Below are 23,962 nucleotides of genomic sequence, written 5' to 3' on the forward strand. Positions count from 1 at the left end.
GCTCCTGGAGCGGCGGTTTAGGGGTTAATATATTTATTAGAGTTGCGGCGGGGTCCGTGAGCGGCGGTTTAGGGGTTAATATATTTATTAGAGTTGCGGTGGGGTCCGTGAGCGGCGGTTTAGGGGTTAATATTTTTATTAGAGTTGCGGCGGGGTCCGGGAGCGGCGGTTTAGGGGGTAAACAGTATAGTATAGTGTGGGTGTTTAGTTACAGGGTACCAAGAAAGCTGAAAAAAAGCTGAAGAGCAGCGAGATCGATGACTGTTGGTGCGCAGCCTTTTGACAGCTTTTTTGATAATTATGGAGAACGTATTCAGGTCCGCGGCAGCAATGTTAGGCAATCTTAGGCGAGCGTATTGGTGCCGTCGAATGCAAGAAAGTCGACGCTTTGATAAATAGATGCCTATATATTTTGCATAAAAGTTGTCTGCAATGACTGTTCTGTTTCAATTAAAAGTAAATGAATAATACACTAATTAAAGGTACCCATTTTTTTTCTTTCATGATTCAGATAGAGCAGGCAATTTTAAGCAACTTTCTAATTTACTCCTGGGTAGTGCTTGCTGATTGGTGGCTACCCAGGGTGTTGAACAAAAAAAATAATAATGGGCCAGCTCCTAAGCTTACATTCCTGCTTTTTTCCAAATAAAAATACCAAGAGAATGAAAAAAAAAATGATAAAAGAAGTAAATTAGAAAGTTGCTTAAAATTGCATGCTCTGGGGACGAATTATCAAGCTGCACCAGAGCATGCAATTTTAAGCAATTAAGCTAATTTACTCCTTTTATAATTTTTTCTTCATTCTTATGGCTCGCCGGAAACAGCAGTTATGAAGCAGCGGTCTTAAGAACTTAACTTATCCACCACCTCTGAGGCGGCGGACAGCAATCATGACGATCAGATACAATCGGGATGATTGACACCCCCTGCTAGCAGCCGATTGGCCGTGAATCTGCAGGGGGCGGCATTGCACAAGCATTTCACTAGAAATGCTTGTGCAATGTTAAATGCCGACAACCCCTCTATCTGAATCGTAAAAGCAAAATTTGGGTTTCATATCCCTTTAAGTGGATGCTTAAGGCAAAGTTTTATGAGATTTTTGACACTGTTTACCAAGTCATTTTTTTTTAATTAAAGTGAAGGTAAACTGTGATGAATGAAATCCCGTTTTTTAAAAATACTCTTAAAAACAGGGGCACTTTCATTCATCTCAGGGACACTTTCATTCATCTAATTTTACAAAGCAGCCGTTTTGATTAAAAACTTACCTTTTTTTCTTTTCACAGCCAGAGCAGCTTCCCCGTCCTGGAAATCCTCTCTTCACACGTCATCAATGACTAATCCGGCTTCCTCCAATCACGGCTTTCTCCCCGAGTAGTCATTGCCTGAGGCCATGCTGTGATTGGAGGAAGCCGTATTAGTCATTGCTGACGTGTGAAGAGAGGATTTCCAGGAGGAGGAACCTGCTCTGGCTGTGAAAAGAAAAAAAGGTCAGTTTTTAATCAAAACGGCCGATTTGTAAACTTTGATGAATGAAAGTGCCCCTGTTTTTAATAGTATTTTTAAAAACGGGCTTTCATTCATCAACGTTTACCTTTATTTTAATGAATCATTTTTTCTCACACCATGGGCTTAGATTATCTAATTTAAGAATGCTCGCTAGTACCTCTATTTCCCTAATGAAATGATCTAAAGCCTTTTTTTACCCTAAAAGCATTTTTGTATGCTGAGGAGATGCATTTATTACAAAAGTACAGAATAAAATTTGCATTTTAAAAATCTTACCAAATGAATAAAACAGGAAATAAATTACTGTATATTGTTAAGGTTAAATCGTAATAAATGTTATGTTTTATTAAAACCGTACAATTTGTATGTAAATTACACAGGAATAAATAGTATTAAATATGTACAGTATTAATAGTAATTTAATTACACTGGATGTGCAAAAATCATCTAGAAATTGTTTTTTGTAAGTACAAAATACAAAGCGTAATTGTTTTTTCATAAAATTGGCTAAACATAAGCATTCCATGGGAATATATGAAATTGTCTCTCTAATACTAGCGTAATTCTGATTTTCTCACTACAGATCTCACATTTTTTTTCTCGCAAATTAAAAGGTTTTACCAAAACACTCAAAATACTTGTAAACCTAATAGAAAAATATGCTTACAAACATATAGGCCATTGTAAGATGCTATACGCAGAAAGCAGCGTAATGTGATTTTTAATGGCTGAAGGATTTAATTTGTAAAGTGCTAACTTTGCCTTACACAACAAAGTATCCGTTTTCAGTGATCTCCATTACTTTCAATAGGAGAAATATTGTAACTCACAGGGACTGCCTATTATTTTGTTGATAATTCCACGAGGGCAGCCCCTGCGAGGGTCGGCGTGAAAAAACACATCTGATCTAGTGAAGATTAGATCATCGGGCCCCATGTGATATTCGCTGCACCTGATCTCACCGTGTTGAATTCTCTGCATCTAATCTCACATCATGCGGAATTCTCTACACCTACTCTCACGCCATGTGGAATATTCTGCACCTGATTTCACTATCTGAAATTATCTACATCTAATCTTACACCGTGTAGAATTTTCTACACCTACTTTCACACAATGTGGAATTTTCAGCACCTGCTCTCATGTCATGTAGAATTTTATGGACATTATATATATATTATTGCATGGACTAGAACAAGAGTCTCAACGTATTTAGGAGACACCATAAAGTGTTAAACCGTATCTTTTAATGAATCCATAAAAAATGGCAGGTACACCGTGAATGTAGGGCGTAACGGCTAGCTTACTTGCTCTACCTACAGGGAGTCCTACTTGTTTCATGCCTGTTACGGCACTTTGTCAGGGATAGCAAAAGCCCACTTCAGGTGTGTTTAATTAGTAACAGGGAATTAACCCTTCACATGTTTTTCATACCATAATAGGTTACCACATCTATGCAACTGATATTGCAACTATAGAAATTCCTTATAAACTCAGTTGTAAAATCTGAACAAATAATAATGATACATACATTTGACAAAATAACAACCTAGGTTAACTTTTTAATTAATTACATTATATTCTGGGGCAATATGAGAGGAGTAAAAATAAATAAATAAAATATTTGATATTTACTTTTGCTTTTCCCCTCCCGCTCGCTATCCTTATATCCTATCAGGTCACCTGTAAATAACTTCATATCAGACATTTTATTAATTTCTCTGGGTGCTCCTGTCTATTATTTAAATATCCAATATGTCTCACATTTATTAAGTTTACTGTGTCAGTCCCCTGCTGTATTATCAAGAGGTATTCTCTCAATAGTTTACAATTCAAATATCCCCTCTGGTTCCACCCTATGTGAAACAAAGTGTTTTGTAACAGGAGTTTTAGAGGGTTCATCAGAGAATGACAAAAGGTGTTACCTAATCCTATTTAGCATTCTTGTGGTATAACCAGTATGCTGTTCCCCACAACATGTACAAGTTGTCAGATAGATTACAAAGGTAGAATTGCAAGTCATATGTCAACTAACTCCACTTGGAAATCCAAACATGCCGACTGGGAATAGCGGCTGGAGTACAGGCACAAGCTTATACGAGAGGAGCACATACATTTGACCTGGTGAGTGATTTGGCTGTTGTTGGACAATTGGTTTGCAAATAATTGATACACATATTATACAGTTTACTAAATCTAATATGGCATTTGCATATTGATAAAATAATTGCAATTAATCATCTTATTTAAGTGAAAGTAAGCAACTTCACTCACAACATTGACGACACTTACAACATAATTTCACGCTGTTAACAAAAATACAGTGTGATCTGATTTAAATATCAGCATAATTGTCCTTTGCATTTAATTATTATATTGCATGCACAGGGTATATCTGATGCAGGCAGGTAGGTGGCTGTTATCTTTTGTCATCATAGAGCTATGTTCATGGTTAACAGCAGCTGTGTTGGTAGCTTTGTGTTATTCTAGTGTTGGTCTGCAGTAGGTAGCTGCCTATGTCATGTTTCTCTGGGTATACAGCTTAGGGTGTATCCATTGAAAAGGGAGAGGAGCAGCAAAGGGGCAAGCATACAGATCCCATCATTCAGGTAGAAGCTCTGGGGGTGCTCAGATAGGAGCTGTAAGTGAGGTGGGAGCACTTGCTCTCCGTAGAGAGGAGCTGTGGCGTGATGTGTCCTAAATGGAATTATTGGGAATACATGGCCGTTGACCACTGCCATGTTTTCACAGCAATTAGAACATTGTGGCCACTGGTGTCCCCAGAAACTTCCAGCAACACATACAAAATCCCATTACAGCTCTGAATCACTTGGATTTTAGTACTTAAGCAAGATGGTGTTTTAATTATTTTAGGGCTACAGAGTCGTTCTGGGATTTTAAATGTGTGTGCAGGATGTTGTCTGAACCTCCCACAGGGCTCTCCTTTCTCACAAAATATCACTGGTAGTGGCCCTTTCATACTTTGAGAAGTATCTATTACTTTGTTGTTTGATTAGTCACTACTTCCTAGAAATTTACCTTTTACAAGGTTCAGAAGCTCCTGTTACCCAAGGAGTTGTACACATACTCACGTTCCCCTGCTACTACCGTCACCTACGCTTCCAAAACTAATTTCTGGGAGCCTGTCTCTGTTTTTGGTGTGCTGAGGTTTCTAAAGCTATTATCGCCCCCTGTGATGTGTTGGCTTACTTTACACATGTGTGGGGCCTACAAAATCACTTGTTGGCTGCCGTGCATGTTACAGGGAATGTTCGGTGCCACTCAAGTTATGAAATGGTTGGCTGTGCAGGACTGCAGGGACCCAAAATCTCCCGCTTGGTTGAATGGGTTGGCGCACACAAGAAAACCATGATTTAAAGGGAACCAGGAGGGACTTTCCTGGCTTTCAGGGACGTATGGCAACGCTAACAATGTGGCATTCTCTGCACCTACTCTCACACCATGTGAAATTTTCACACCCACTCTCACACTATGTGGTATTCTTTGCACCTGATCTCACCATCTCTGCACCATAGCTCACACTTTGGGCTAGATTAAAGTAGATGAAAGTAAATTGCGTTTATATGAGCCAGTAAATTGCGATGACAAGATTTTTCTATTGCAAACTTTGTGTATGGTATTTTGACATGGGGTAAAAAGTAGATAGTAGAAACATTACTTGCTCGCGCCATTTATGGGTTAGCGCATATTATCGCAAGGGGATTTTCTATTACATTGTGTTTTCGCGACACTATTTAGGTGTTCAAAGGCCTGCTTAGGCTATGATGTGACTAATTGAGGGGATAAGAACTTTTTCTATTAACTTGTTGACCGTATTGCTTTTGCAAGATATATACAGGTCTGCAGGAGTTGGAGGGTTGGTTATCAGATAGAGAGATAATTTGTTGTTGTGTGTTAGCCAGTTTGTCTTAGAGTAACGTGTTAGTGAGTGTTTGGGTTTCGTAATTGTGTCGTGTAGTGTAGTCTGTGTTCTTTTTCTAGTTGGTGAGTAGAGGTGGTTTGCTGTGTGTCATAACTAAGTGAGAGTGGACGAATATGGGTCACAGACTCTTTTCATTTAATTACTTGTTTTAAACACAAGGTAGAATACACACATTAGTTGTGTCTACACACAAACACAATCAATAGGCACAAACACATTGCATTAGCGATTACACTACATACACACACATGCTCAATACCCCCTTCCCTTTAACCCTTTATCTTCTTCCTTGTAACCTTGCCTTATACCCTTCCTTAAGACCCTTTTGCATTTCCCACAAACCATTCTTTGCATTTGCCCCATACATTTTATTTGGGTAGTTCAGCTGATATCTTAACTCCTTCCTTTTGTCTCATCCTACCCATTCCCCTTTGTTAGTTCATCTGATTTGTCTCTGTTTATTTTTTACCTTTACCCACTAGCCATACACAATAAACCTTTCACAGTTTCAGCACTCTTTTATTTAGTTCTTTATTTTTACCATCTTTGATTTGTGCACAAAAACTTAGTTATATGTCAAGTGTGGAGGGGAGGAGAGGAGAGGCAGGAACAGGAGCAGAGGAGGGGACAGGGAAAGAGAGAGGAGAGTGACAGCAGAGAGGAAAGGGACAGGAGAGGCTGTGTATGCAGCGGGACGATAGTTTGGAGAGCACAACTATTAGTGACAGAGCAAGGCAGAGACTCTGGCAGGATATAGACCATGCTGTCAATACAGTGGGGAATAGCAGGAGGAGCATCACATCAGTCAAGCACTGCTAACAGTACTGCAAACAGGAGCTCAAAAGAATAATGGCAAAAGAGCAGGAAGAGACGACCAGGACTGGTGGGGGTGTCGTTAACGCATAGTCTACTCTTGTTGGGAGCTGCGTCTGAGGTAGTGAATTGCCGAGGTGATGGTGGTGGCTCTCCAAGAAGAATATGAGGCCGGGGAAGTGCACCACAACACTTATGGTAAGGACATCACTTTGCTAATTAACATTAGAGAAAACAAGCAATTACATCATTACATCTTTTAGAAAAACAAATGATGATTGCACTTTAGCATTTAAAAAGAAAAGCATTTCATGCTATGTTTATTTTTTTTGTAATTGTTTATGAACAGCTTAAGTTTAATGAATAAGACTTAAATACTTGTTTTATATTTACTCATTAGGTATTTTGTTAAACAAGCAGCTGGTTTCAAAACTATGAAAAAATTAGTGACATTTGGGAAAACATTTTGCACCTTGAGGAAATTAATCCTTGGAACTGTCAAACCATTACTCGAATCCAACACCGTGGTTCTCTATGTTTCAATTTTGGTTTCAATGCATAATAATGTGTTTATATTTGTTGCGGTTAAGGAAACGTTATTATTGCTTGCGAATTGCGAATTTCAATTACTGTCAAGCTTGTAGGATATATTATCAAGAGTACAGACAACTCAAATGAAAATTTAAAATACATTAATCAATGATTTTATATGAAATTAGACATATAAAACATAGAATTTGACAAGGATTTATGTGTCAAGTATGTTGAACTAAATATTTATTTATTCCTTAAAATATACAGACTGCATCAGAGGACATGGCCACACAGTAGCAGGAAAGGCTTTCAACAATGACCCGTCAATATTCAAGTCATAGCTCTTAGAGCGATTCCCATTATGCTGGCATTCAAGTGGCGCCCAAGGGACCTCTCCTTGGAGCCCATCACTGGAAGCAACCCCTGTATCGGCAGAAAAAGAGTCATGCCAATCATGCTCGGAGCACACCGCTACTGCTGCACAGAGAGAAGAAACTCAGCCTCACATTGTCTGTCCCCTCATGGGCAGTATTATCAATGGTACATCAGCCTCTAAGAAGAACACAATCATGAGTTACCAGTGATCCAGGGCCCAGTCAGAGAGCTAATTGACTACATCAAGCAGTCTAGAGTACAGCATCTAAAACCTGAGGCAGCACCTGTTGGTGGCCCTCCTGCAGCCCCTGCTGTGCGTCCTGTTCAGCGTGAATGCTGTCCTCACCCCCTCAACCTTTACCTCCTACAAATGAGGAAATTCCTCCTCCTCTTATTCCTCGATCCCCAATGAGGACAAGACTGAGGACAAGACTCATACGTTAGATTTTATAATATTAAATTTCAACATGTAATAATAATAACTCAAGTAATCTTACATATTTGTTACGTAGACCTTTGTTACAGCTCAGTGTAATGTCCTTAATCAAAAATGTGTTGGAATTTAGATGTAACCGGTAGAGTTGTTAACAAACAGAAAACTCATTACTATTTTTTTTGTTGATTAATGATACCTTATGTTGTCTTGTTAACTAAATGCATGCACTTAGAGTTTGTTAATGTACATGTGTACAAAAAAGAAATGTGACTTGGGTGAACCAGCAAATGAACATCATGATGAACCATTCATTTTAACATGGCAATCACAACACTCATTAATTATACAATTTCAAATTACTCTATAATTTCTAACATATATTCTTGTGAAGCAATTTAGTGCTAGTTCGTTAAAATTCTAATGTTTTCATACCAAGTTTTAGATCTAGTTTAATGTCCCTTTAATTAGATAATGTATGCATGCATATCACATAGTTTTAATTAAATATGTCTAAAGGTTGTTTGCTTTTATATTTCATTAAAAAAAAAAAAACAGCAACAATTGGAAAGCTCTCCAAAATAAATTGTTCAATCTGTAATAGCTGGTGTGGTGTTTGGAACATCAAGTAGTTAAGGGGGTGTCATTTAAATATGTGCAGTCATATAATATGTGCACACTCATGGTTATTTTTTCATAGTTAGATGCTCAGTGTAATATGTTACAAGCTTTGTCAACACCGGTAGTGGCAATTTTAAAGAGGGACAACTTAACATAGCTTGTCAGTAGCCTGTGTTTAAGTATAGAAATAATATTACAAAGGATACATTCCCACTTTAGGCACTCTCTTTAAAAGTGTTTGTATGAACAAGTTCATTTTAAAAACTTTCCATCTTCTCCCAAAAATGTAGTATAAATTAGTAAATCACAATGTATATTGGTCCTTTAATTGCGCTAACACTAAAACATCAGGCAGTTTAGAATATTGTGGGTACGCTCTGTATTTTGTCACGTATTCTCCTAAAAACATTGTTTTGCTATATCATCCAAAGCTGATTGGTGGCTGCATTTAGCCACCAATCAGCAAGCGCTATCCAGGTGCTGAACCAAAGATGAGCCGGATTGTAAGCTTAAATTCCTGCTTTTTCAAATACAGATACCAAGAGAACGAATGCAGGAATGCAAGTATAGGAGTCGGCCTATTTTTAGCTCAGAACTCTGGATAGGGATTGCTAATTGGTGGCTACATTTAGCCACCAATCAGCAAGCGCTATCCAGGTGCTGAACCAAAGATGAGCCGGATTGTAAGCTTAAATTCCTGTTTTTTCAAATACAGATACCAAGAGAACGAAGAAAAATTGATAATAGGAGTAAATTAGAAAGTTGTTTAAAATGGCATGCTCTATCTGAATCATTAAATAAAAAAATTGGGTTCAGTATCCTTTTAAGAGGGTAGGAAATATTCAAAGATATTATGCAATATTGTGTAATACAGAGAGGAGCCGACTCCCCCCTAGGCAATGAGCTTTTTAAATGCCCCTGCTCCAGGATTTATATTGGTATATAAATTCAATACATAATTTAGAGACCCCAGTGTCTTTACAATTTTTGGAGGCGGGGCATTCTATTACCCAACTGAGAGCTAGAATACAAGTGGAGTGCTAATTTATTGTGCGCCTGTAAACGGGCATATTAGCCCATTTACAAAAAACAACCAATCCCAAGGGGGGAACAATGGTCTCTAGGGGAAACCTCTTGGGCACTGCAATGAATATACAGATATACAATCAAGTGTTACAAATAGTGGCTCAATCCGGACCCATTATGTTAATACCAAAGTGAACATATATGTATATATACAATGAAAAATGTGTCAAGTTAACTAAAGTCCAGTTTAAAACCAGTATGAATGGCAATGCCAGTTCCTTGGAAAGTGTCCTAAATCAATTCTGGGTCATAAGAACCCTATGAAGAATCTCCTCATCAGTTGGGAAATAGGGTAGTTTCTCAGGGCTGCATCTCTCTTTCAAATTCGAATGATAGACAATCTGTGGGGAGACACAAACAACCGAGGGCACCTCCTAGTATAACACTGTGGTGTACCATGCAGATAGATGAATGAGTATCGCTGTACTCAGAATTGTGGCAGCACCAATGTGCTGAATGACACAGACTGGGATCACTCAGTGTCCCAGCTCACTGCTCCAACTATAGTGTAGTCTGGCGGATTCAATCCTCTCAAACAGACTCGTGCTTGCAGTATAAAAAGTTGGTTTATTAAAACAAGGTAAAAATAATTCCATGGGGGTAAAATTCCCCTTAAAACAATTGTAAAGTGTTTCTTGGCTACAACAACACCCTGTTTCCTCAGGCATATGTCTCCTACTAACAAGCACAGTCTATTAAAAGAACTATCTACCTATCAGAATGTGGCATCAGCTCACACCCACTTTATTCATTGGTTACAAATGAATTAATCAGAGTGTGACATCCAAGTTACTTGTATTAACACATAGTATTAAAAAATATTAAAAAAATGGTACACCACAGTGTTATACTAGAAGGCGCCTTCTGTTGTTTGTGTCTCCACACAGTTTGTCCAAAATTAGCCCATTTATGGGTGCGTGATAAATAACCAGCCATTACAAGTGGCTGGTTATTGCTACCGCGAGAATCACTAGGATAATTTACATAGGTGGAATGTAGCACACTCAAATAAATAGCCCTGGAGAGGGATACGTTTGTAAACAATCAAAACAAAGAGATTTGAAGTGACAGTAAAGCCAAAATGTTTTCATTTTTTATTCAGACAGAACATGCACATTTAAACAACTTTCCAAATTGCCAAGAAAAAAAGAACAAACGATGGCACTACTAAGGTTGTTGCCCTTTTAAATTTAAATATCACAAGCCTACGAGGTGGGCTGAAATATATACAAATAAATATCTAGTAGGGTGGGTGCTTTACACTTTCAGAAGTGATACACAGAAAAAGGATTCAGTCCAGGACTGAAAAGGAGTGTACATATATAGCACTCAACAACCAAGTGTATTTTATTATTAACGGTACTAGCCTGAATAATGGGAACTGGTATAAATGTCTGGTTTCAATGTGTAAAACTTAACCTTTATTATTATAAAATTTAAAAACAATATAACGCTAACAAGACCCTAAATGTTAAAAACACAGTCGCGGTGTCAAGGTGTGTGAACAAGAAACACAGGTATGGTAACTCCACCTGATAAATTGGAACACTAATCAAGATGTAGCAACTTGAACTGACTCAATAGTAGCTATAAATTGAGAGTTGTATCCTTAGTTATGGAGTGGTATAAAGCAGTATAATCAAGGGGATAACTACAATATTCGAACCTCCTTTAAAGTAGAAACCGTGTTAGGGGTTATAAAATGGCAAAATAGTATATCATTGTTCCATGTATCTGGGTAATGCTCTAAATAGTGAGATTACACCTTGTATATCACAATGGAATTTAGATCAACTGCATTTATGATATATGGGCCTCAGTTAATATCTGGTTAATCTGCCAGAAAATAGCCATGCAGTCCTGTGAAAATATGAAGTTGACATAGCCATTTAAAGTGGGTATATAACTTCCTGGGAAAATGATCAGTATGCTTCACTTGTGTATTTGTAGAGTGTTTATTTTGTACACAGTTTACCATAGATGCACAGTCAATTGACTTATATCAGTTTATTTATTTATTTTGGTACTTGGGTACATGTACCATAAATATGATTATCATATGACGTGTATTATGTGTAATCAAATTCCAATGATAGATAATGGTCACCTAAAGTTTAATATATATTATTCCATACTTAATACTGAATATTAATTGGTAGCATAGGTATTTCCAATCGTATCATCTCTAGCATATCCGGTTGAATATCCCTGTGTTATCACTTTATCAAGTCAAATATTACCATGATGAACCGTAGTAACCTATCATTTACTCAGATGTGTTAATACCCATATAACTACAAATTCAATGCTGATACTGGTTTCTGCATAGTTTTCTCGCATAGAAGTAGTAATCAAATTATTACCCTATGTCACCTTTATTATGTGGTTGAAATTCAAAATTGGTTGCAGTACTACAGTAACAGGTTTTATGGCTGTCTTAGTATACCGCCATCCACAATATCAATTACTAATAAGTTTTACTTAGGAGAACCCTAAAATATTAAAGTTTCCAAATTGCTTCTTTTATCTAATTTATTTCATTCTTTTAGTATTCTTTGTTGAAAGCATAAATAGGTACGCTCAGTGACAGCAATGAATAACTGGGAGATAGCTGCTAATGGGAGGCTGCACTTACATGCCTCTTCTCATTGGCATGCACAATTGGCTCCATTTGTCAAGCTATGTATGCAGTTGTGTAAAATCAGCCCAGTCCCGTTTGCTAGGGGAGATTGACAGTCCCTACTCGCATGCCATTGGCCTAGCGTGAGCATAATGCTGCCCGCTGGCTGTAATCCCTGGTCGACATATTGGTGAAAGTGAACCTTGTCAGTCCGGGGATTAATAAATTGGGCCCAAAGGAGGATGGTACATAGTAGGCGGAAAAAGAGAAACGATGGCACTACAGGTGGTGTGTCCCAATAGTATAGACTATGAAATTCCTATATTGGTTTTAAGGGTTGACAATATTATGGGGGGGGGGGGGGGACTGTGGTGCTGTACATAAACAGAAAGAATAAATACAAAAAGATTCTAATGCATGGCATTAGAAAGTATGTACCTGAATAGCACTCAACACCACAATTAAAAACTAAGCGGTAGGGAACAACAAAGACACAAATGGAAATCCTAGAATAGAAGGGGTGAAGGGATAAGACTTAACTTTTAATGAAGTGTAGATAAAATAACCAATGTAAATTAAAAACACAGTGTGATTGAATGAGTGCATCAACAGTAAATAAGAATTCCCAGTGGGTAAATACCCTGGTAGGCCAGGGGAAAGTACCCCTTGTTTAGAGTTTTGGAAAACCTTGTAGTGGCAGTTATAGTAAGGATATGCCCTATATACAACTACTATATAATAGCAGATAGTGGCTGTGATAACCAGGTGGGAGACCACTGAATGGCATATGATACTGATAGTATAGAGAGAGGTGATAGAGTTCCACTATAGGTATATCACTGGAGTATTGTTGTAATATGAGTAGGATCTCTAAATATATAACAAAATCAGCTAGGTTGTATCAGATTACTGATTGAAATGATATCAGTGAATCAACATAGATTGAGGCTGATTAGCTGTAGGCACCATTAGAGCCAAGTTGTATTCTACCACTTAGAATTAATTAGGATCAAGGGGATTACAGGTAATTGGCTATCGTGAGTTGAATACTCCCAACAGTGTTGAGCTAGTGGTTAAACAGTTAAGCTTCTAACAGAGCGCCCCCTATATACTGCCCTAATGGAGATAATACTGTGACTTTAAATAACAACTAAATGGTGTGCGGAAAAATAATTAACACTCAATAAAGTAGTTGAGTTATGTACTATTATAGGTTACACACAATTATAAGGTTATATATTTGAACAGATAATACAAGCAAATAGGGGATGTGGTGAAGAGACCTGCCAGGTATTGGGCGTAAAATAATTGAAGGTCGACAGTGCCGACAGGGGAATCACCACCTAGTGGGTTGCTGGAGCAACAGTATACAGTAACTCAGAGAATATATTCTTAACTGCCGCTTATGGGTAGCGTTATCACTTATATTGTCACCTAAATAGCATATGTAATAGGACTAGATATACAATATATTGGTGTATAATCTGGCCTCTCTTGTCACCTCTCACAATGAATTAAAGTTAAAAGTTTAAATTTGGGCACTGACAGTACTAATCATTCTGTATCTTAGTAAATGATTAAGGTGAGTAAGTGGTAGAGATATGTAACGTATTTCAAGATGCATTTGTATTTAAATAGAACCGTCCCCCACTAAAGTATAGATTCCACTGACAGTATAATCTTTCCAAGGTGAATTTGTAATTAACTGCTTGTGCGTATAACTTTTGAATACGGTGACACTAGTAGTCAGCCGTTAGCTGCTAATTGTATCCATCAATGGACAATTCGCTTTAGGTAAGCCCACTCAAATATCTGCTGAGTCTACAGTTTAGTAAATCCCACCAGGGGATAATTGTTAAGCTAATAGTAATTTTACTGCCATTGACTACATCGGTTTGGGTCGGTTTGGGTCTTTTGGGAATTAGCTTGCATATTATAAGAAAATAACACTCATTCACACATCTGCTGTTAAAAAAAAGAGACAAAGCGTCCCCGCTTGCCCTGACATGTTTCACCTTTTGGCCTTGTACATACCCTAGTCAAAAAGGATGATCATCCTGGAGTCATTCTGAAGTAATCGAAGCCATCTTAAAGTATGTCTACAGGCTGAAATATAAAATGTTATTAAATGTGCGTATGTATGTGTGTATATATATATATATATATATATATATATATATATATATATATATTATTTTTTTATTTATTTATTATAGCCCCTCCTGTCACCATTCCACCCTTCTTTTTTAAGACATCAATGACAAATTTTATAATATTGATCAATATTGCTTCAGACCTGAGGAAGAGAGGAGACTCTCAAAAGCTTGTCTTTAATTATATAATGTTAGACAAAAACAAAAGATATTACTGCATTCTGATACTATGTTGAGAGATTATTTAGTTTCTGATGGAATCAATTTAGTTATTGAAGAGGCTGGCAAAATCTTGAGTTGAGAGAGAAGTTGTAATTGGAGGTGGGGGTGGGTGGAGAAAAGTATTGAAAGTGGAAAACAGACATATTGGGTATGAAGAAAGAGTAGAGATAAGAGTAAAGATGTAATCTTGCTTAGAGAGGTGAAGGGCAGTATTGTAGGAGCTCAAGATGACCTTGTAGTGCAGGACGTAAGCTGAACATCAAGATTTTCTCCAGTGTCGCTCAGCATCTGAGTATGTAGTGTGTCAGATGAGTATACCAGGGCTGAGGATGAGTGCGTGACTCCTGAGCTATAGTATGAGGGACTTAATTGTTAAAGAGCAAAGTAAGGGTGGGATTGTAGTTGCAGATAGATTAGTCAGGGCAGGAAAAACATAATTTATGCTTACCTGATAAATTACTTTCTCCAACGGTGTGTCCGGTCCACGGCGTCATCCTTACTTGTGGGAAATATCTCTTCCCCAACAGGAAATGGCAAAGAGTCCCAGCAAAGCTGGCCATATAGTCCCTCCCAGGCTCCGCCCACCCCAGTCATTCGACCGACGGACAGGAGGAAAAATATAGGAGAAACCATATGGTACCGTGGTGACTGTAGTTAGAGAAAATAATTCATCAGACCTGATTAAAAAAACCAGGGCGGGCCGTGGACCGGACACACCGTTGGAGAAAGTAATTTATCAGGTAAGCATAAATTCTGTTTTCTCCAACATTGGTGTGTCCGGTCCACGGCGTCATCCTTACTTGTGGGAACCAATACCAAAGCTTTAGGACACGGATGAAGGGAGGGAGCAAATCAGGTTACCTAAACGGAAGGCACCACGGCTTGCAAAACCTTTCTCCCAAAAATAGCCTACGAAGAAGCAAAAGTATCAAATTTGTAAAATTTGGCAAAAGTGTGCAGTGAAGACCAAGTCGCTGCCTTACATATCTGGTCAACAGAAGCCTCGTTCTTGAAGGCCCATGTGGAAGCCACAGCCCTAGTGGAGTGAGCTGTGATTCTTTCAGGAGGCTGCCGTCTGGCAGTCTCATAAGCCAATCAGATGATGCTTTTAAGCCAAAAGGAAAGAGAGGTAGAAGTCGCTTTTTGACCTCTCCTTTTACCAGAATAGACAACAAACAAAGAAGATGTTTGTCTGAAATCTTTTGTAGCCTCTAAATAGAATTTTAGAGCACGGACTACTTCCAAATTGTGTAACAAACGTTCCTTCTTTGAAACTGGATTCGGACATAAAGAAGGTACAACTATCTCCTGGTTAATATTCTTGTTAGAAACAACCTTTGGAAGAAAACCAGGCTTAGTACGGAAAACCACCTTATCTGCATGGAACACCAGATAGGGCGGAGAACACTGCAGAGCAGATAACTCTGAAACTCTTCTAGCAGAAGAAATAGCAACCAAAAACAAAACTTTCCAAGATAGTAACTTAATATCTATGGAATGTAAGGTTCAAACGGAACCCCTTGAAGAACTGAAAGAACTAGATTTAGACTCCAGGGAGGAGTCAAAGGTCTGTAAACAGGCTTGATCCTAACCAGAGCCTGAACAAATGCTTGAACATCTGGCACAGCTACCAGTCTTTTGTGTAGTAAGACAGATAAAGCAGAGATCTGTCCCTTTAGAGAACTTGCAGATAATCCTTTCTCCTAACCTTCTTGTAGAAAGGAGAGAATCTTAGGAATTTTTATCTTATTCCATGGGAATCCTTTGGATTCACACCAACAGATATATCTTTTCCATATTTTATGGTAAATCTTTCTAGTTACCGGTTTTCTGGCCTGAACCAGAGTATCTATCACAGAATCTGAAAACCCACGCTTTGATAGAATCAAGCGTTCAATCTCCAAGCCGTCAGCTGGAGGGAGACCAGATTTGGATGTTCGAATGGACCCTGAACAAGAAGGTCCTGTCTCAAAGGTAGCTTCCATGGTGGAACCGATGACATATTCACCAGGTCTGCATACAAAGTCCTGCGTGGCCACTCAGGAGCTATCAAGATCACAGAGGCCCTCTCCTGTTTGATCCTGGCTACCAGCCTGGGAATGAGAGGAAACGGTGGAAATACATAAGCTAGGTTGAAGGTCCAAGGTGCTACTAGTGCATCTACTAGAGTCGCCTTGGGATCCCTGGATCTGGACCCGTAGCAAGGAACCTTGAACTTCTGACGAGACGCCATCAGATCCATGTCTGGAATGCCCCATAATTGAGTTAGTTGGGCAAAGATCTCCGGGTGGAGTTCCCACTCCCCCGAATGGAATGTCTGACGACTCAGATAATCTGCTTCCCAGTTTTCCACACCTGTGGATCGCAGATAGGTGGCAGGAGTGATCCTCCGCCCATTGAATTATTTTGGTCACTTCTTTCATCGCCAGGGAACTCCTTGTTCCCCCCTGATGATTGATATACGCAACGGTCGTCATGTTGTCTGATTGGAATCTTATGAATCTGGCCTTTGCTAGCTGAGGCCAAGCCCTGAGAGCATTGAAGATCGCTCTTAGTTCCAGAATGTTTATCAGGAGAAGAGACTCTTCCCGAGACCATAGTCCCTGAGCTTTCAGGGATTCCCAGACCGCGCCCCAGCCCACTAGACTGGCGTCGGTCGTGACAATGACCCACTCTGGTCTGCGGAAGCTCATTCCCTGGGATAGATGGTCCAGGGTCAGCCACCAACGGAGTGAATCTCTGGTCTTCTGATCTACTTGAATCATTGGAGACAAGTCTGTATAGTCCCCATTCCACTGTTTGAGCATGCACAGTTGTAATGGTCTTAGATGAATTCGTGCAAAAGGAACTATGTCCATTGCTGCAACCATCAACCCTACTACTTCCATGCACTGCGCTATGGAAGGACGTGGAACAGAATGAAGAACTTGACAAGTGCTTAGAAGTTTTGACTTTCTGACCTCTGTCAGAAAAATCCTCATTTCTAAGGAATCTATTATTGTTCCCAAGAAGGGAACTCTTGTTGACGGAGACAGAGAACTTTTTTCTATGTTCACCTTCCATCCGTGTGATCTGAGAAAGGCCAGAACGATGTCTGTATGAGCCTTTGCTTCTGACAGGGACGACGCTTGTATTAGAATGTCGTCCAAGTAAGGTACTACTGCAATGCCCCTCGGTCTTAGAACCGCTAGAAGGGACCCTAGTACCTTTGTGAAAATCCTTGGAGCAGTGGCTAACCCGAATGGGAGGGCCACAAACTGGTAATGTTTGTCCAGAAAGGCGAACCTTAGGAACTGATGATGTTCTTTGTGGATAGGAATATGTAGGTACGCATCCTTTAGATCCACGGTAGTCATAAATTGACCTTCCTGGATAGTGGGTAGAATCGTTCGAATGGTTTCCATCTTGAACGATGGTACCCTGAGAAATTTGTTTAGGATCTTCAAATCCAAAATTGTTCTGAAAGTTCCCTCTTTTTTGGGAACTACGAACAGATTTGAATAAAATCCCATTCCTTGTTCCTTTATAGGAACTGGGTGTATCACTCCCATCTTTAACAGGTCTTCTACACAATGTAAGAACACCTGTCTCTTTATTTGGTTTAAGGATAAGTGAGACATGTGGAACCTTCCCCTTGGGGGTAGTTCCCTGAATTCCAGAAGATAACCCTGAGAAACTATTTCTAGTGCCCAGGGATCCTGAACATCTCTTGCCCAAGCCTGAGCAAAGAGAGAGAGTCTGCCCCCTACTAGATCCGGTCCCGGATCGGGGGCTACTCCTTCATGCTGTTTTGTTAGCAGCAGCAGGCTTCTTAGCCTGCTTACCCTTGTTCCAGCCTTGCATCGGTTTCCAGGCTGGTTTGGGTTGTGAGGCATTACCCTCTTGCTTAGAGGATGCAGAATTAGAGGCCGGTCCGTTCCTGAAATTGCGAAAGGAACGAAAATTATTCTTGGCCTTGAAAGGCCTATCTTGTGGAAGGGCGTGGCCCTTTCCCCCAGTGATGTCTGAGATAATCTCTTTCAATTCTGGTCCAAATAGAGTTTTACCTTTGAAAGGGATGTTAAGCAATTTTGTCTTGGATGACACATCCGCTGACCAAGACTTTAGCCAAAGCGCTCTGCGCGCCACGATTGCAAACCCTGAATTTTTCGCCGCTAATCTAGCTAATTGCAAAGCGGCATCTAAAATAAAAGAGTTAGCCAACTTAAGTGCGTGAACTCTGTCCATAACCTCCTCATATAGAGTCTCTCTACTGAGCGACTTTTCTAGTTCCTCCAGAACCACGCTGCTGTAGTGACAGGAACAATGCACGAAATGGGTTGTAGAAGGTAACCTTACTGTACAAAAATCTTTTTAAGCAAACCCTCCAATTTTTTATCCATAGGATCTTTGAAAGCACAACTATCCTCGATAGGAATAGTAGTGCGCTTGTTTAGAGTAGAAACTGCCCCCTCGACCTTAGGGACTGTCTGCCATAAGTCCTTTCTGGGGTCGACCATAGGAAATAATTTCTTAAATATAGGGGGGGGGAACAAAAGGTATGCCGGGCTTTTCCCACTCCTTATTCACTATGTCCGCCACCCGCTTGGGTATAGGAAAAGCGTCGGGGTGCACCGGAACCTCTAGGAACTTGTCCATCTTGCATAATTTCTCTGGAATGACCAAGTTGTCACAATCATCCAGAGTAGATAACACCTCCTTAAGCAGTGCGCGGAGATGTTCTTATTTAAATTTAAATGTCACAACATCAGGTTCAGCTTGTTGAGAAATTTTTCCTGAATCTGAAATTTCCCCATCTGACAAAACCTCCCTCATGGCCACTTCAGATTGGTGTGAGGGTATGACAGAACAATTATCATCAGCGCCCTCCTGCTCTTCAGTGTTTAAAACAGAGCAATCGCGCTTTCTCTGATATGTAGGCATTTTGGATAAAATATTTGCTATGGAGTTATCCATTACAGCCGTCAATTGTTGCATGGTAATAAGCATTGGCGCGCTAGAGGTACTAGGGGCCTCCTGCGTGGGCAAAACTGGTGTAGACACAGTAGGAGATGATGTAGTATCATGTTTACTCCCCTCATCTGAGGAATCATCTTGGGCAATTTCATTATCTGTGGCAGTACTGTCCTTACTTTGTTTGGAAGCTATGGCACAATTATCACACAAATTTAAATGGGGAGACACATTGGCTTTCATACATATAGAACATAGCTTATCCGAAGGCACAGACATGTTAAACAGGCTTAAACTTGTCAATAAAGCACAAAAAAGCACACAAAAAAATAAAAAAAAATTTCACCACAGTGTCTTAAAGCATTAAGAGTATTGCACACCAACTTTCAGAGCTTTAACCCTTAAAATAACGGAACCGGAGCCGTTTACAAATTTAACCCCTATACAGTCCCAGCTATAGCCTTTGCTGTGACCTAACCAAGCCCAGAGGGGAATACGATACCAAGTGATGCCTTCTAGAAACTTTTCCAGCTACTTTCAGATCCTCACACATGCATCTGCATGTCTTGCTCTCAAAAAACAACTGCGCAGTAATGGCGCGAAAATGAGGCTCATCCTACAACTGGGAAGGCCCTCCCTGACTGGAAAAGGTGTCTAACATAGTGCCTGCCATTAAAAAACATTCCCCAAGTTTATAAATGTGAATTATCAGTATAAACATGTATAAAATGCCCAAATAAAGCAATCGATTTAGCCCATAAAAGTGTCTACCAGTTTTATAGCCCATTATTAAGCCCTTTATTCTGTTTGCTTGACTAAGAAAATGGCTTACCGGTCCCCATGAGGGGAAATGACAGCCTTCCAGCATTACATGGTCTTGTTAGAAATATGGCTAGTCATACCTTAAGCAGAAATGTCTGCTAACTGTTTCCCCCAACTGAAGTTACTTCATCTCAACAGTCCTATGTGGAAACAGCAATCGATTTTAGTTACTGTCTGCTAAAATCATCTTCCTCTCACAAACAGAAATCTTCATCCTTTTCTGTTTCAGAGTAAATAGTACATACCAGCACTATTTTAAAATAACAAACACTTGATAGAAGAATAAAAAACTACATTTAAACACCAAAAAACTCTTAACCATCTCCGTGGAGATGTTGCCTGTGCAACGGCAAAGAGAATGACTGGGGTGGGCGGAGCCTGGGAGGGACTATATGGCCAGCTTTGCTGGGACTCTTTGCCATTTCCTGTTGGGGAAGAGATATTTCCCACAAGTAAGGATGACGCCGTGGACCGGACACACCAATGTTGGAGAAAGGAGCAAATAGAAGGGAGCAGAGGTTTGAGAGCGTTTGAGAGTTGTTGCTCATCTAGTGACTCAATGCTTCTGTAGATTTTGGTGTGAGGGGTAGACAGAGAGAGAATTTTAGGGAGCGATGTGGTGTGGCAAGCGAGGAGCTGATGGTCAGAAAGAGGAAAAGGGAATTTGTGAAGTAAATATAACTTTTATATGAAATGGGAAGCAAAATAAATTGTGTAACAATTTATTGCCACATTCGCTTTATTGAAGTGGTCTGTAACAAACCCGTAATATCTACAAGGTATGCCTGTATAAACATTCTAAAGACTGCGGCTATAATAGCCGTAATGAGGCTAGGGTTGCCTGCCACCTTTTTTTGTCCCGCTCATTAGCATACATTTGCATAAATAGTTATACTATATAAAACTGGAACTATAGCTGCTAGAACTGAGTTAAATGATCATTTGTTTATAATTAGATTCCAATACACTTAGAAAATTCTGGAGCATGATATCATCTTTATTTCCACATTTAGGGCCAGATTATAAGGGGAGTGCTAAATATCGCTTCTGCGCAAGTGATATTAGGGCCCCACTGAGTAAAACGAGCACACGTTAATTTGTGCTGGTATTACAAGTAACGCGCAATGCCTCATTCTGACGCCGTCAGACACGGCTTGAGAACTAGCGCAGGGAAGGGGGTAAGTGGCATGGCAATATTAAATATATATGTACATGATTATATACATCACATAAATATATATGTACATGATTATATACATCACATAAATATATATGTACATGATTATATACATCACATAAATATATATGTACATGATTATATACATCACATAAATATATATGTACATGATTATATACATCACATAAATATATATGTATATAAGCATATACATATATATTTACTAGGAACACACAGCTCCTATAGACCACAATGTAAAAGCACTTTTCAGTGCCATTTTTTTTTTCTAACACCCGACTTCTTTACCCCCAATTACTGCCTAGTGAAGTTATTTTATTAAAAAATAAAAAGGCTACAATTTTTATTTTTTAATAAATTACACTACACTGTATTTTGGAGGCATTTGGGGCAGATTTATAAAATTAACCAGAGATCTGATCTCTGGTTAATTTTGTAAACGCTAATTGCTACCGGGAGCTCACAGTAGTAATAACCAGACACTTGTAACGGCTGGTTATTTATTCTTCGCAACTTTGCTGGTTTGCTGGAGCGCAAAAATTTAGCACTCCACTTGTAATCTAGCCCTTAAAGGGACAGTAAAATCATAATTAGACATTCATGATTTATACCAGTGTTTCTCAACTCCAGTCCTCAGGACCCTTAACATGCCAGAAATTCATTACATCTTAACAAGAGCACAGCTGAAATAATCAGCTGATCAGTAACCATGGTTACTAACCTGCTCTAACCCTTCAGATGATTATTTCACCTGTGCTCTATTTAAGATATAATGAAACTCTGGCCTTTTAAAGGGACATTGAACCCAATTTTTTTTATTTCGTGATTTAGATAGAGCATGCAATTTTAAGCAACTTTCTAATTTACTCCTATTATCAATTTTCTTTGTTCTCTTGCTATCTTTATTTGAAAAATAAGGCATCTAAGCTAAGGAACAAGACAAGTTTTGGTTTAGAACCCTGGACAGCACTTTTTTATTGGTGGGTGAATTTATCCACCAATCAGCAAGAACAACCCAGGTTGTTCACAAAAAATGGGCCGGCATCTAAACTTACATTCTTGCTTTTCAAATAAAGATACCAAGAGAATGAAGAAAATTTGCTAATAAGAGTAAATCAGAAAGTTGCTTAAAATTGCATGCTCTATCTGAATCATGCAAGAAAAAAATTGGGTTCCGTGTCCCTTTAAGGGTCCTGAGGACTGGAGTTGAGAAACACTGATTTAGACAGAACATACCATTTTAAACAGATTTCCAATTTACTTATATTACTTAATTTGCTTCCTTCTCTTGTTATACTTTGCTAAATGGTTTATCTAGGTAAGCTCAGGAGCAGCAAATTACCTAGGCTCTAGCTGCTGATTGGTGGCTGCATATATATATATATATATATATATATATATATATATACTGACTGTCATTAGCTCATTCATGTGTTCTGTTAGAAACCAGTTGTGCATTGCTGCTCCTTCAACAAATGATACCAAGAGAAGGAAACAAATTTGATAATATAAGTAAACTGGTTTAAAATCGTATGTTCTACCTAAATCATGAAAGAAAAATTTGGGGTTTCATATCCCTTTAAAAATACCGGTATGTCAGTAAAATTCAGGCTGGTTAGCAACCTTATATGGATCTAAAGCAGTGGTTCTCAACCAAAGTGGCCTCAACGCCCGGTAAATTTTAGCTGGACATGTCCAGGGCCCGGTAGATATAGATATATATATATATATATATATATATATATATATATATATATATATATCAGCATGGATTTGCCCTATCAGTAACTAAGCAGTTCAGTGTGGGTTTAGTGGGGGCCCTGGAGTGTGGGGGTCCTGCCGAGGGTCTATCGCTGTGAGGGCCATGGAGTGTGAGGTCTGGCCCTGGAGGTTGGGGGCCTTTTCTTTGGCCCTTAATGTTGGGGGTCCTGGCTCTGGAGGTTGATGGGCCTGTTGGGGTTAGGGCAGGGAGGCTACCATATTCATTTACATAAATTTGAATACATTTGGGTCAGTGTGAGACAGTTTTCCTGGGGCCTTGATTGGTCTCAGTCTGCCCCTTGTGTGCAGTGGGGTAAGAGTGTGCAGTGGGGGCATGACAGGTCAGGGCCCACCAGCAGGGCTACCACGGCCCGGTACTGGGCCACGGCCCGGCTGTTGAGAAACCAGGATCTAAAGGATTTAATTATCTGATGGGACTGAAACACAGCTAGTTTTTTTTTTCATCAAGTAGGAAAATAAATACATTTATTGTATATGGAAACATACAAATTATGCAGAATAGAAAGTAATGTCAAACACAATGGTCAAGCTTATCTAAACAGGGAAATTATTTTAAATGACATTTTATATTAAGGCCAAATGCATTAAACATAAAGAAATATTGTGAATCCACAAACACTGGGATTTGCAGAAGTGTTTTTTCCAGAGTTGCAAATGACTTAATAGAAACCCAATAGACGCCACTTATCCCACTGCAATTATATACCTATGGAATAAAGAAATATTAGTGCTGTAATTCATTTTAAACAAAGTGCCATTAAATACCAAGCAATAAATTATCTAATATTCTGTATACTTTTCCTTATAATATATACAAATATTACCTCTTTTCTTTTTCTACCTTGTAGATAATGTTTATTGAATTTAATTTATTTAGCCAACAGAGTTATGTCCCTCTTTT

At 39.0% G+C, this 23,962-nt stretch overlaps 1 protein-coding gene across 1 annotated transcript in view; it reads left to right on the top strand.

The window, feature by feature from the left end:
• Positions 1-7,384, top strand: part of LOC128654639 (disks large homolog 1-like) — a 597,403-nt gene extending 590,019 nt beyond the window's left edge. Inside the window, exon 4 of the mRNA XM_053708662.1 lies at positions 7,067-7,384. Within this exon, the coding sequence (XP_053564637.1) occupies positions 7,067-7,096 (30 nt within the window). The 3' untranslated portion in view covers positions 7,097-7,384. The remainder of the gene's footprint in view (positions 1-7,066) is intronic.
• The last annotated feature ends 16,578 nt before the right edge of the window (positions 7,385-23,962 follow it).

Source organism: Bombina bombina, chromosome 3, assembly GCF_027579735.1.
Source record: "Bombina bombina isolate aBomBom1 chromosome 3, aBomBom1.pri, whole genome shotgun sequence".
NCBI lineage: Eukaryota > Metazoa > Chordata > Amphibia > Anura > Bombinatoridae > Bombina > Bombina bombina.